The sequence below is a fragment of the Artemia sp. Qi Xiang Cuo genome, chromosome 5 (genome assembly GCF_049724085.1).
Source record: "Artemia sp. Qi Xiang Cuo chromosome 5, ASM4972408v1, whole genome shotgun sequence".
Taxonomy (NCBI): Eukaryota; Metazoa; Arthropoda; class Branchiopoda; order Anostraca; family Artemiidae; genus Artemia; species Artemia sp. Qi Xiang Cuo.
The window spans coordinates 38,716,610-38,731,836 of NC_142798.1; the positions used below are offsets into that span (position 1 = coordinate 38,716,610).

General features: G+C 34.9%; 1 protein-coding gene across 3 annotated transcripts in view; it reads left to right on the forward strand.

Moving 5' to 3' along the window:
- Window positions 1-14,216, forward strand: part of sfl (N-deacetylase and N-sulfotransferase sfl) — a 126,186-nt gene extending 111,970 nt beyond the window's left edge. For all 3 annotated transcript variants that reach the window (XM_089089562.1, XM_089089561.1, XM_089089560.1), the window contains exon 17: window positions 10,255-14,216. In XM_089089562.1, the coding sequence (XP_088945688.1) occupies window positions 10,255-10,416 (162 nt within the window). In that variant the 3' untranslated portion in view covers window positions 10,417-14,216. The remainder of the gene's footprint in view (window positions 1-10,254) is intronic.
- Window positions 14,217-15,227: the final 1,011 nt, after the last annotated feature.

Below are 15,227 nucleotides of genomic sequence, written 5' to 3' on the forward strand. Positions count from 1 at the left end.
TGTTTGAACTGTAATATATCACTGGTTAACATTTCAGTTTAACTGAAGCAAGCGCCATTTGATTCATTGCGCTTTTTTCATCTTAACACATGTCGATTGCTTCCGTCGGCATAAAAAATGCTCAGAATTCGATCAAGTTGACAAAAGCCTTTTCTGCCTCGTTCTGATTTTCGAAGATTGGAGGGAAAGTTATAAAGTGCCTGAAAAGATGAAAGCTGGTTGGTAAAAGGTCTAGGGAGTATGGCAAGTGGGGCAGAACTTCGACGCTCATTTCGTTAAATTTTCGGATGTTTCTTTTTTTTGTGGGTTTTAGCCTTTGGGAAATGCCTGGATGGTATATCGGTGTTCAACCACTATCCTGAACAACTCCTGTTGTCGTAGAGGACCCACTTTTTATCTCACGTGACGATCCGATCAGAGCTGGTACTAAAGTCAAGTATGTTCCAGGCATCAAGCCATGGCTAATTGTAGAAAAAGCCAAGAAAGATAGTCCGAATGATTGAAAGGCAAATCTGGGATAAGCCCTTTTTAGGATTGGCAATACGGCTCCAATGTTTTATTACTATTCTTTTTTTTTCAGAGGCACTTCATATGGAAGGGGTCGTCGTATAAACTTTAAAAGGGGCTCATTCGATTAGAAATTGAAAGTTGTAGTTCTCTTTAAAGAGTCAAAAGTGATCGGAGGGCAGTTAGGCCCCCCCCCCCTCCACGCTCTTTTTTCCCCCAAAACTTTTGAGATAGCCATTTTGTTAAAAATAGTTAAAAGGTTAGATAACGAAAACTCTGGTGTCAACACAACCTCCCAGGGCCCGGGGGCAGGCGTTGTAAGTTATGCCCTGGGGTATATATGGTTCTGATGGAAGGGATGATCGTTTTAACTTCAGAGAGGGCTCATTTGTTTGGAAAGTAAAAGTTCTAGTTCATTTTTTAAGAGTCGAAAGAGATCAGAAGGCAACTAGACCCCCCCCCCCTCCACGTCTTTTTTCCCCAAATGCATCAGATAGAAATTTGAGAAAGCAATTTTGTTAAAAATAGTTAAAAGGTTAGATCCTTCCGATAAAAGCTTTGATAGCCATTTTCTCAGAAGTAGTTCAAACATCAGATAAGAAAAACTCCGATGTCGACACAACCCCCCAGGACCCGGGGGTAGGCGTTGTAAGTTATGCCCTGGGGGCATACATGGTTCTTTTGGAAGGTATGCTCGTATAAACTTCAGAGAGGGCTCATTTGATTGGAAATTGAAAGTTCTAGTTCACTTTTCAGAGGCAACACTATAGCGTTGCCTATAGTAAAGGTCATACGGCTCCAATGTTTTATTGTTTATTTTATTTTTTTCCAGAGGCACTTAATACTGAAGGGGTCGTCGCATAAACTTCGAAGGGGGCTCATTCGATTGGAAATCGGAAGTTCTAGTGCCCTTTTTTAAGAGTCAAAAGGAACCAGAGGCCAACTAGCCCCACGCCCCCCCCCCCCACCCCCTTTTTTACCCAATGCATCCGTTAAAAATTTTGGGATAGCCATTTTGTTAAAAATATTTCAAAGATCATATAACAAAAACTCCGGTGTTGACACAGCCCCCCATGGTCGGGAGGGGGGGGGGCAGGTGTTGCAACTTATGCCATGGGGATATATATGGTTCTTATGGAAAGGATGATCGTATAAACTTCAGAGAGGGCTCATTTGATTGGAAATTGAAAGTTCTAGTTCAATTTTTAAGAGTCAAAAGAGATCGGAGGGCAGCTAGTCCCCCCTCCCCCCCGTTTTTCCCCAAACTCATCCGATACAAATTTTGAGATAGCCATTTTTTTAAATAGTTCAAAGGTCAGATACCAAAAACTTCAGTGTCAACACAACCCCCCAGGGCCCGGGGGCAAGCCTTTTAAGTTATTTCCATGGGACATATATGTTTCTTATGAAAGGGATGCTCGTATAAACTTCATAGTGGGCTCATTTGATTGGAAACTGAAAGTTCTAGTTCACTTTTTAAGAGTCAAAAGAAATCAGAAGGAAACTAGCCCCTCTACGCTCTTTTTTTCCCAAACCCATCCGATAAAAATTTTAAGATAGCCATTTTGTTAAAAATAGTTCAAAGGTCAGATACCAAAAACTCCGGTGTCGACGCAACCGCCCAGGGCCCGCGGGCAGTCACTGTATGTTATGCTCTGGGGGCATACATGGTTCCTACAGTAGGGATGCTCGTAGAAACTTCGGAGAGGACTCATTTGATTGGAAATTGGAAGTTCTAGTTCACTTTTAAGAGTCAAAAGAGATCCGAGGGCAACTAGCCCCCTAGCCTTTTTGTCCCCAGACCAATCCGATACAAATTGTGAGATAGCCATTTTTTAAATAGTTCAAACATCAGATAACAAAAACTCCGGGGTCGACACAACCCCCCAGAGCCTGGGGGTAAATGTTTTAAGTTAGGCCCCGGAGGCGTATAAAGTTTTTATGTAAGGGGTGGTCGTATAAATTTCGATGGTGGCTCATTTGATTGGAAATTGAAAGTTCTAGTTACCTTTGTACGAGTCAAAAGTTAACGGAGGGCATCTACCCCCCCCCCTGACTCTGGGGGACACACACCCTCTTTTCCCCCAAACATCCTCTTTTCCCCAAATGCATCAAATGGAAATTTTGAGATGCCCTGTTTGTTTGGAATAGTCCAACGATAAGATAACAAACACTCCGTTGTCTACATAGCCCCCCCCTCCACCAGTCTAAAAGTTTCATTTCTTTGCCTTGTGTACCTGTTTCGGGGGAGGTGCTTAAATGAATTTTGTGTAAACAAAACATTGATACATGTTTCCAATCAGTGAGACCAATACGTAGTTTCCTTAATTCCGGGTATGATTTAACCCAGGGAAATTTAGTTAGTGGGGTGTGTAAAATTTCTTGTTCTTGTGGGAAGTTTTATATTGGTAGAACTCACCAACAATTTCTTGAAAGATGTATTGAGCGTCGCTACTCAATTAAAAAAAAAAACTACAATTAAGCAAGCCTCCTGAAACTTTTTTTCCGGCTCTGGCTGGGCATATTTTCATTCAACCTGAACATTTTGTACAATTTGATGAGGCCATGGCTATTTCTAATTATATAGGTTTTTCTCAGTGGGCGAGGGAGGCTATAGAAATTAAAACATATGTTTGCTAATCTTTCAATAAATAGGGACATGGGAAATTTAAATATTGACTCAATTTATGATAGTCTTTTGAATATTGAGCCAATAGTCAATAAGGGAATTAAGATTTTACATAATCACCCAGGGGACTAGATTACCTACTAGACCAAGGAGAGTTGCTTCAATAATAGCTGACAAGAGGATTATTTTGCAACGGAATAATTAACTTAATTTCAAATTTTATACTTTTCCTCAGTTGCTTTGGTGATCTCATCGAAGTAACTCTAATAGCTTCTTTTCCCTAAGTGGATCAGTTGCAACAATTGTATTAATATTTTTGGTGCTTTTATTTTTTTATTTTTTTGTTTCTCTTGTGCTAAGACGCCTAGTTTGCATACAGGCGAAATATCCGCGCTGTTTTTGTATTTTCTCTCAACTGGTTGCAGTCTCTTTTATTGTCTTTTCCTTGAGTTTCACCTCTCTTTGTTGTTTTTTATTTTAGAATAAAGAAAAATATTCTGAAATAGGGAATTTTGAAACTTTCGCAATCAAAAACGAACAGAAATTAAATAAAAAAAACAGAAACTTTTCCGAATTATAATGTTTTTTCCGAAAAGAAGTTTTCTAAAGAAAAGTAAAGGCCATATTAAACTTAAGATCAGAAGAAATAGAAACCTACAATAACTCAAAACAACCAGAAATTGCTATTAAATAATGAAAGAAACCCAAAACGAATAGAAATTAAATAAACAATAATCATAGCAAAAAAATATACAACAGGTACTAATATAAATGAATAAATAAACAACAGGTACTAATATAAATGTTGTAATAAGTACAAAAGAAAATATTTGTAATATAATCCGTTTTTTTTGTTTGCTATGGTTCTTTATTTAATTTCTGTTCGTTTTGGATTTCATTTATGCTTCAATAGCAAAATGTTTTTGTTCGTTTTAAGCTTGATTTGCATATTCAATTTCCGCTTCACTCGTTTTCAAATTTATTTATTCATTTATATTAGTACCTGTTGTATGTTTTTTGCTATGATGATTATTTATTTAATTTCTGTTCGTTTTTGGTTTTATTTGTTCTTTAATTGTAATTTCTGGTTGTTTCGAGTTATAGTTATTGTAGGTTTCTATTTCTTCTGATCTTAAGTTTAATGTGACTTTTACTTTTCTTTAGAGAACTCCTTTTTGGGAAAGTTTTTTTGTTAATTAATCCATAAAAAGGATCATTTTGTTTGCGCAAAAGCAAAGAAGAACAGACCTCGAAACATGACAATTTCTGTCAATTTTTCAAATCGTGGGGCACTCACTTTTCGAACTTTTTGACCTTTCTAAGACGTTTTAAGCCTTCGAAAATCGCATGGAATCTGACGCGCAGTTCTTCCGCCATTTGACTCGGCGTTAGTGATAGGTCAGTCTTGACCAGGGTCCTCAAATCTTCGTCTTGAATTACTCTAGGTCGATCATTTTGGGGCTTATCTTCGAGACTAAAATCTCGGGAACGAAATTTTGCAAACCAACGACGAAAAGCGCATTCATTGCCAAATGCCTAGTTAATTTTTTTAGCTATTTCGGCAGCGCTTCCGTTCAATTGAAATTCGTATAGAAAAATTGTACGACAATTGCTTAACGAAATCATATGGTAAAATCCTGAAAAGAGGCAAAACTGAACAAATGGAAAAAATACTGAACAGTGTTATTGTATATATAAGAGTGTAACATTCTCTATGGCTTAGCATATACCGTGACACAATAGAATAAATATTTCTTGAGAGATAAGGCTACAAAAACACAGGACATTAAAACAGACAAAGACATTAAAACAAACTGGAAAGGTACATTGGTTGTTAATAATACATTGCTGATACCCTACGGTAGCTTTTATATTTTTCAATCACAATTTTAGTAACTAAATAACAATGGATAATCTCTACTCAACTATATTAACAAATCCATCCTTTAAGGCGATAAATGGCCAAAAATATTAAATCTGATTATTTACATTCATGGGTAAGATTTTTGAATTGGCCACTGGATTGGCAGGGTATAACTGAGAATTTAGGAATTCCAAGATTAATGTTCAAAAAAGGTCCCAATGTTTGAAAAGATATTAAATAATAATGATATCTAGCTGAGGAAGGAAATTTTAACTATCTTGGAAAAGATCCATAGAAGCGGCAACCCTACCACACCTGATTTTTTTACATTTCTACCAGTTATCTTTCTGCTTTAACCAAGGTTTAGCCAAAATGTCAGCTTCTATGTTCCATAGTATTCCATTTTCTTTATTCTTTACACTTTATTCGTTGATTTTATAATTTTACTTAATTCTTTATTCTATTATTTGACTGACCGTATATCAAGCAATTAGCTTTACAAAAAACGGCGTTCGATCCTACTTTCTCGTGCTATAGTGAAAGAAAGGACAATATGGCTAGGCTACGTTTTGTGGATGAAGGATGACAGATTACCAAAGATTATACTTTTTTCCATCCCTCTGCGGCCAAGTGAAAAGTAGTTCGTCCCTGAATAGGGTGAGGAGAGGCCATAATGAAAGATTTAAAGGATATTGGAACTTCAAAGGACGGGAAAAGAATGAAGCTTTGGATAGAATAGACAGGGGGATGAGTGCGTACAGCTGTGTTGGCCTTAGGTGGCTTGGTACTGCAATGAGTTATTAGTAGTAGCAGTAGCATTTTTCAAACCTTCATTTTTCATTTTTATTATTCATATTTTATTTTATATATCTTTTATTATTTTTATTTCTTTTATATTTATGTTTATATTCATTTTATTACTTGTTTGTTGTTAAAATTTAAATCTTTATTTTTCTTCTTTCTTGTATTTTATTCCTTATTTTTCACTCTTTATTCTTTTCGTGTTGATCAGGTTCAAAAGCCTAAATTTTATGGTATTTTTCCGGTATTTCGGCTCTTTTGCCCCATTAGAAACTATACTATTTATCTTTATTTCTAAAACTGGCTCAAGTTGCTTCGAACATATTGAAAAGAAATATTAGACCTTTATCTTCTTTTTACGAGTTTCTGTTGAAGTAGGGATTGAAGGAGCAAGAAAGGAATGCAATTTAGCCAAGAATTTTTAACTGACAATTCTTCTTCTTCTACAGAACCGCAAAACCACAGTTTCCGATGAATGGTGTGTTGTATATTCTTTGATGTTCTTTAGCCATTATTGTTTGAATTAAATAAAAAAAAAACTTTTTTTTAACTGAAAGTAAGGAGCGACCTTAAAACTTAAAACGAACAGAAATTATCCCGTATATGAAAGGGGCTGTCTCCTACTTAACGCCTCGCTCTTTACACTAAAGTTTGACTCGCTAAAGTTTGACTCTGTCTCAAAACTTTATTTTTTTAAACAATAAAAAACTTTAGCGTAAAGAGCGAGGCGTTGAGGAGGGGACCCTTTCATATACGGAATAATTTCTGTTCGTTTTAAGTTTTAATGTCGCTCCTTACTTTCAGTTAAAAAAACTTGTTTTTTATTTAATTTTTGAACGTTTTTGAATAAATACAGGTTTTGATCTTGGCTCACCGTACATGAATAATTAAAACAAAATTTTCGTATTAATTTACTTTTGTTTGGTTAAATGGCTTTCTCGAAAATTGTTTAATTTTATTTACGAACGTTTTTATTAGTAATAAATATACGTAACTTACGAATTAACTTACGTAACGAACTTCTATATTCATATATTTTTAATAAGTATATTAGGGGGTTCGCCCCCTAGTCAATACCTCGCTCTTTAAGCTAAAGTTCGAATTTTGTTCCAATTCTTTAAAAATGACCCCTTAATCACAAAGGTCGTTAATTAGAATAAATAGCTCTTATGAAAGTACTAAAAAATCTTTAGCTTAAAGAGCGAGGTATTGACTAGGGGGTGAGCCCAATCATATATGTAATATTTTCTGTTCGTTTAAAGTTTTGATGTTGCGGCTGTTGCAGTGAAAAACTTGTTTTTTTATATTTAATTTCTGATCTTTTTTTAAATAATGCTGGGAAGTCCGGCGTCCCCTTCATAGCAATGTCCCTTCCCCCATGAAAACTTCTTCATGGAAAGATCCTCCCACATGATCTTTTATATTTTTCAATCACAATTTTAGTAACTAAATAACAATGGATAATCTCTACTCAACTATATTAACAAATCCATCCTTTAAGGCGATAAATGGCCAAAAATATTAAATCTGATTATTTACATTCATGGGTAAGATTTTTGAAGTGGCCACTGGATTGGCAGGGTATAACTGAGAATTTAGGAATTCCAAGATTAATGTTCAAAAAAGGTCCCAATGTTTGAAAAGATATTAAATAATAATGATATCTAGCTGAGGAAGGAAATTTTAACTATCTTGGAAAAGATCCATAGAAGCGGCAACCCTACCACACCTGATTTTTTTACATTTCTACCAGTTATCTTTCTGCTTTAACCAAGGTTTAGCCAAAATGTCAGCTTCTATGTTCTATAGTATTCCATTTTCTTTATTCTTTACACTTTATTCGTTGATTTTATAATTTTACTTAATTCTTTATTCTATTATTTGACTGACCGTATATCAAGCAATTAGCTTTACAAAAAACGGCGTTCGATCCTACTTTCTCGTGCTATAGTGAAAGAAAGGACAATATGGCTAGGCTACGTTTTGTGGATGAAGGATGACAGATTACCAAAGATTATACTTTTTTCCATCCCTCTGCGGCCAAGTGAAATGTAGTTCGTCCCTGAATAGGGTGAGGAGAGGCCATAATGAAAGATTTAAAGGATATTGGAACTTCAAAGGACGGGAAAAGAATGAAGCTTTGGATAGAATAGACAGGAGGATGAGTGCGTACAGCTGTGTTGGCCTTAGGTGGCTTGGTACTGCAATGAGTTATTAGTAGTAGCAGTAGCATTTTTCAAACCTTAATTTTTCATTTTTATTATTCATATTTTATTTTATATATCTTTTATTATTTTTATTTCTTTTATATTTATGTTTATATTCATTTTATTACTTGTTTGTTTTTAAAATTTAAATCTTTATTTTTCTTCTTTCTTGTATTTTATTCCTTATTTTTCACTCTTTATTCTTTTCATGTTGATCAGGTTCAAAAGCCTACATTTTATGGTATTTTTCCGGTATTTCGGCTCTTTTGCCCCATTAGAAACTATACTATTTATCTTTATTTCTAAAACTGGCTCAAGTTGCTTCGAACATATTGAAAAGAAATATTAGACCTTTATCTTCTTTTTACGAGTTTCTGTTGAAGTAGGGATTGAAGGAGCAAGAAAGGAATGCAATTTAGCCATGAATTTTTAACTGACAATTCTTCTTCTACAGAACCGCAAAACCACAGTTTCCGATGAATGGTGTGTTGTATATTCTTTGATGTTCTTTAGCCATCATTGTTTGAATTAAATAATAAAAAACAAGTTTTTTTTAACTGAAAGTAAAGAGCGACATTAAAACTTAAAACGAACGGAAATTATTCCGTATATGAACGGGGCTGTCCCCTCCTCAACGCCTCGCTCTTTACACTAAAGTTTGACTCGCTAAAATTTGACTCTGTCTCACAACTTTATTTTTTAAACAATAAAAAACTTTAGCGTAAAGAGCGAAGCGTTGAGGAGCGGACCATTCCTTTCATATACGGAATAATTTCTGTTCGTTTTAAGTTTTAATGTCACTCCTTACTTTCAGTTAAAAAAAACTTGTTTTTTATTTAATTTTTGAACGTTTTTGAAAAAATGCAGGTTTTGATCTTGGCTCACCGTACATGAATAATTAAAACAAAATTTTCATATTAATTTACTTTTATTTGGTTAAATGGCTTTCTCGAAAGTTGTTTAATTTTATTTACGAACGTTTTTATTAGTAATAAATATACGTAACTTACGAATTAACTTACGTAACGAACTTCTATATTCATAGATTTTTAATACGTATATTAGGGGGTTCGCCCCTTAGTCAATACCTCGCTCTTTAAGCTAAACTTCAAATTTTGTTCCGATTCTTTAATAATGACCCCTTAATCACAAAGGTCGTTAATTAGAATAAATAGCTCTTATGAAAGTACTAAAAAATCTTTAGCTTATAGAGCGAGGTATTGACTAGGGGGTGAACCCAATCATATACGTATTATTTTCTGTTCGTTTTAAGTTTTGATGTTGCGGCTGTTGCAGTGAAAAACTTGTTTTTTTATATTTAATTTCTGATCTTTTTTTAAATAATGCTGGGAAGTCCGGCGTCCCCTTCATAGCAATGTCCCTTCCCCCATGAAAACTTCTTCATGGAAAGATCCTCCCATATAACCCCCGACCCTCCCACCCCCCCCACCCCCACCCCCCTACTAACAGGAAAAATCTCCCCTGAAAACGTCTGTATACTTCCCAATAACCAATACTACATGTAAACATTGGGTAAAGTTCATAACTTTCAGCCTTCCCCCCGGGAGCTTCGAGGGATTACGTCATCCTAAAAGACATACTTATAATATTTTCGAACATGCTGAATAAAATGGCTATCTCAAAATTTTGATCAGGTGACTTTGGTAAAAAAATGAGCGTGGGAGGGGGCCTAGTTGCACTCTATTTTTTTGGTCACTTAAAAAGGGCACTAGAGCTTTTAATTTCCATTCCAATGAGCCCTCCCACGATATTCTAGGACCACTGGGTTGATACGATCACCCCTGGGGAAAAAAAAAAAAACACGCACCCGTTATCTTTCTTCTGGCTAAAAATGCAAAATTCCACATTTTTGTAGATAGGAGCTTGAAACCTCTACAGTAGGGTTCTCTGATACGCAGAATATGATGGTGTGATTTTCATTAAGATTCTATAACTTCCAGGGGGGTCTTTCCCCTTTTTTTTCTAAAATCAGCCAAATTTTCTCAGGCGCGTAACTTTTGATGGGTAACTTTTGATGGGATTAAACTTGATGAAACTTATATATTTGAAATCAGCATTAAAATCTGATTCTTTTGATGTATCTATTTGTATCAAAATTCCGTTTTCTAGAGTTTCGGTTACCATTGAGCCGGGTCGCTCCTTACTTACAGTTCGTTACCACGAACTGTTTGATCCTTTCAAATATTTGTGTTTTTTAACGTTTTTAACTTATTTCCCTTTTTCAGTCATTTTACACGTCCCATAACATAGCACTGCAAAAACTTCTCAAAAGACATGGCTATCAAGTTCCCGAATGGTTAGCAGAAGCTTTAAGTGAAAGGCCTACAAATGACGTTCCCAATTTGAAACATCGCAATAGGAAAACAAGAAACCTTTCAAGAGGATAAATTACATTCAAATGCATTAATTTGAGCAGTTTGTATCCTATGCCAAGATAAAAAAATTTTTTTTTTTTTTTTGTTACTTTGTACTCTTAGCAAACCTAGTATTTTACTAATTTATTGTTTAGTTAGTAATATTATATTTATTTTATTATAATTGAAAATCGCAGCCAGTGTTGTAGGGGAGGGAAAGGGTTGACTGTTTTGTGTTGCTGCTTTTTAAAGAATTGCTGCTCTTTTTCGACTGGTGTTATTCTAGGAGTTTCGCTTTCGCCCGTGTAAAAATAAATGCAAAAATATACTTTAAGAAAAAATAATTATCTTTCACGTGGAAGATCGAGAGCAACTCTTGAATCCTAGATATTCTATTTTCAGGTATCTGTTGCTTTTGTGTGGTACATTGTGTGGCTCAAAGCTAATAGAATATTTTCTAATTAACCAGTATAAGTCTTGCAGTCTGTTACATGGAAAAAATTACATCTTCAATTTTATTCTGTGGACTGTTCCAGCTTTTCAGATGAGTTGAGAAATGTTTCTTTTACTCTCTTTTTTTTACTCTCATAAAGTCCTTACGATTTTGCATTTAATCTGCTTTTTGTCTGTGTTTAATTTTTATGGTGAAAAACTTGCGCAGATCTTTCGAAGCCCTGTAGTACCCTAAACTTTTGGAAAGATATATTTCCATTTCCATGTATCCTAAGGAATATTCTGGCTCTCCTTTAATAGCGAAATTTGGCGTTTGTTTTTATGAGTTTTCCTTGGCCAATGTGCTCAACGTCATTAGATAATCAATACACCTCTAAAATGTTTATACCATACACCGCTAGAGGATAGAAAATTTCAGCCATAAGCTTGTGTTATCAATGAATGCTTCTTCTGAGACATCTTATAAAGTTATTCATTGTTCTTTCAATGTCCATTTTCTAACCGATGGCTAAAACAGTGTCATCCATAGAACAATATGTCGGGTTCTGAATGGAAAATCTGAACGAGAAAATCAAAGACGTACCTTTCCAACGCGAATTATATTTAATAAGTTGTAAAACTAATATTGGCTTTTATGAGAAAATTTCTATTTACTTTAGAATCAATTGTTGTGTCCATGCGTCTTACATTTACGTTTTTCATTTGCCGAAGTACATTTTAACTATATCTGTGAAAATGCGATTTCCGGAGTCCCGTCTCTTTAAAATCTCTCTCTCTCTCTCTCTCTCTCTCTCTCTCTCTCTCTCTCTCTCTCTCTCTCTCTCTCTCTCTCTCTCTCTCTCTCTCTCTCTCTCTCTCTCTCTCTCTCTCTCTCTCTCTCTCTCTCTCTCTCTCTCTCTCTCTCTCTCTCTCTCTCTCTCTCTCTTTTTCTCTTTTTCTCTTTTTCTCTCTTCCTCTCTCTCTTTCTCCCTCTCCCTCCCCTTCTCTCTGTAGCGCTATCTCAATATTTTAAATATCATGACCGAGTATAATGGCTTTATTTTATTTAGTTTTTAATTATTAATTTACCTTTAAAATGAGCTGTTATTACTTCCTTTGTTATTAGACTTTGAAACCTGACGTCAAACGCGATTACCAATATGTACTTTTTCTCAGCTGCCCTATTTGCTTCTTTCCTGACAGATCAACTACAAAACCAAATGCACCATCGTCTGACAGAAAAAATTTCCTGGATTTTTTTGGGCAATCATTTAAGCAAGTATGTGCTTGAGTATGGAAAATGCTCTTAAATATATTTTAAAATGGACTTTGAGTTGCCATGAACCAACTTCTAAATTAAAAAAGGCTTCTTAAATTGTCATTTCGTTTTCGGTGACAAAAAGTTTGTTCGGTTTTTGTTTCTTATTAAGCCTCTTTTTGGAGACAGTATGTCCGTGACTGGTTAATTTTAAGGTTCATTCAAGGACTTGTGTCTCTGTAGGCTCAGAAATCACAAAAAAAAGTGAGAATCAGTCAAATTAGCTTCTGAAAGGCTCGAATAGACGAACCCTCCTTTGAAATATAAAAAAAGAGAATACCTGGACGAATTACGCCTCTGTCTCTTAATCAGCATTCAATGTTTTGGATTTTCATTATTGAAAAAAGAATTTATTTCACGAATCAGAAATTTTTCATTGTTCCTTAGTCAGTGCTCAATTCTGAGCTTTAGACATTTTATCACAAATTCTGATAAACACTCCGAAGGTTTCATCAGAAAAACACATTTTCTACCAAAGCTGTGCAGAAGGTCTAGAGCAACACGTATTTCGTCATTACATAGAAATGTCCTCAGGATAACGCAATTTGAAAGTATTGAAGTCGCATAGTCAGTGCTAGTACTTGAACGATATTCTTTTGGGTTTTTCTCAGGTTCTTTATATCGATATCATAAGGTAATCTACCTGTTATCAATATGCTACTTTTTTCACTGGCAGCTCTTATTGGTTCGCTACCTACCATCACAAAGATTTTCTCAGCTTAATAATTTTAACTAAATTTTTTATAGTTTCGCAGTTCCTCTGGATGCCGGTAGATAGTTTACTGATAAAATCTAATTTGGAGCATTTAAAAATTAAGTGATGATATTGTTTATAAGATTTAAATTTTTTAAATCTGCAGTACGTGTAGTTTACAATAGTATATACTTCTCGAATTTCGTAGACTGTAAGTATAATTTTCAATTTGTGGTGGGGCGGACCCAACTGGATCGAGTTTTAGGCCTCAAAGGCCTGTTGCCTCCACATCCTAGGTGGCTGACCTTTCAGAGTCGCATCACTGACCCCCCCCCCCCCCTACACCTGCACGCGATATAGGCTATACCAGGGCTCAAATCTGCGTCCCGAAGGACATAGAATTACAAGTCTTGTGTACTATCCCTTCGGCTAAGGTAGCTCAGGCTGCAAGTCTAATAAACTCCTCTTAAAGTCATAACCAACATTGTAGGTACCGGTTCCTTGTACATTATGTCTGTTGTTTAATTTTGCTTTATTCCATTATTGTGTTGTTATATTATTTATGTTAAATATTGTGCCTTTTTTTACTGTCTTTTATAGCATTAATTTATTACGCTTGTACTTTATTTTAAATAAGTTATAACCAGTGTGCTGGGTTGACACAGTGGCAAAAACAAGGATTTCTTTTTACTCTTTTTGTGTCTTTTTTCGTTTTTGAATGGCTATTTTTATGGAAAATACGGTGTATATTTACAGGTACTCTCTATATCAGTTTTAATGAGCAATTACTGTGGCCTTGTCTAGCTAGGTTGATTGAGGACACACTAAATTCACTAGTAACCGTACTTCACGATGAAGTTGAATCTGATATAAACTTTCTATTTTTTTCAATTAATTGCTTGTCGTTGATTTCGCTCTCTCTTTATTTTAGTTTCTTTACAGTACTCTTAGTTTATGCTCTGCCATTCCGTATGTAAAACAGTTGTAAACTTATTTGATGTAATATTGTTCTTAACAAACAATTTTCAGACAATTAATTTAAGCTAGGACGAAAGACGACAAGCATAACACTTGTCTGACGACATGCATAAGAAAAGAATTAAAAAACCGTAATGTTTATTTTCTTATGACGATCGGAGTCCTACTGACTGTATCTGTGCAATTTGTAGTACTTCAGGAACCCGCTGTGCAAAGTCATGCGATTGTTTTCAAACCTGAAGATTGGTTATTTATTGATTGGGAACTGCTTATCAATTAGATAATTTTAGCCAGGAATATTTAAATGTCTGTTGAATTGAGTTGACTAAAATCTTTCTTAGTTAAGCCAAGTCTAATCAAAAGCGTGTGAAAATTTTATTGTTCGCTTTTAACAACTTGCATTTGATTTAAAATCCCCCGCACAAGCTTGCTTCTGGGGGTATTTTGTTTGTTTGTTTTTTATGTATATAGTAAAATAAATCCCAGTTATAAATAAAATGCCTGCATTCATTCTTTTAAGAGCTATAAGGATGCTAGTTGACTTTTGTATTCAAAGGATTTGATCCTCTGCCATAGAAATCTGAAATATCTGTTTATTCCGTTTTCTTTCCCTTTTTTACGCTTTGACTTAGCCTCAAATTCTAAGTTACTTGGAAACCCTCCGCTTTACTGGAAGAAGTTAAACAATTTACTTTCTTCCCAAATTTAAAAATATAAATGCTACTGACTGAAAGTTCTTAATATGTGATTTCTGCAGTTGCTTTCGTACGAGTCTTTTTTGTAAAAGTTTAATGATCAAGTGATTAGAAAGTCCCAAAACTCCTTCCTGCCCCCCTCTCTTACATTGGGTATGCAAGCTAGCTTCACCACTGCTACTCTGTTATTTAGTGTTTTCTTTGCGAATTTATTATGTTTTAATTTCAGTTTGAAAATGAGTTGATGATTGAGTATTATGGTGGCCCAACTGAGTAAAAGTTACTTAGTTACTATTTATGGAAACCTGGACAATTTATGGACAAGTATGATATAGTAACATAACATTTTTAAAAACATGAACATATCCAATTTGTCCAGGAAAAATTACTTTATTACCTCCCTCAAGATGCTCAGGTAGCCAAGAAGAATGTGTATTTTTTGGCTAAGTAAAATACATTAACATAGAAAAAAGAAACACGGCATACACACAAGAGTTTACTTCGAGGGGAGGCGATATTCAAGGGGTGGGGGATTTCTAAAAAAAAATTAAAAGGATGAAGAAATATGATCAACAAATAAAATTACAAGGAAATTTGTAAAAGGCTTAAGAATTAAGAGGATAAAGTGGGGGATGTGCATATACAGGTCTTTGGAAATGAGCAACGTAGTCAAAAGGACACACAAAAGGGACAAGGAAAATACTTGTCCAAGTTTCCATAAATCGAA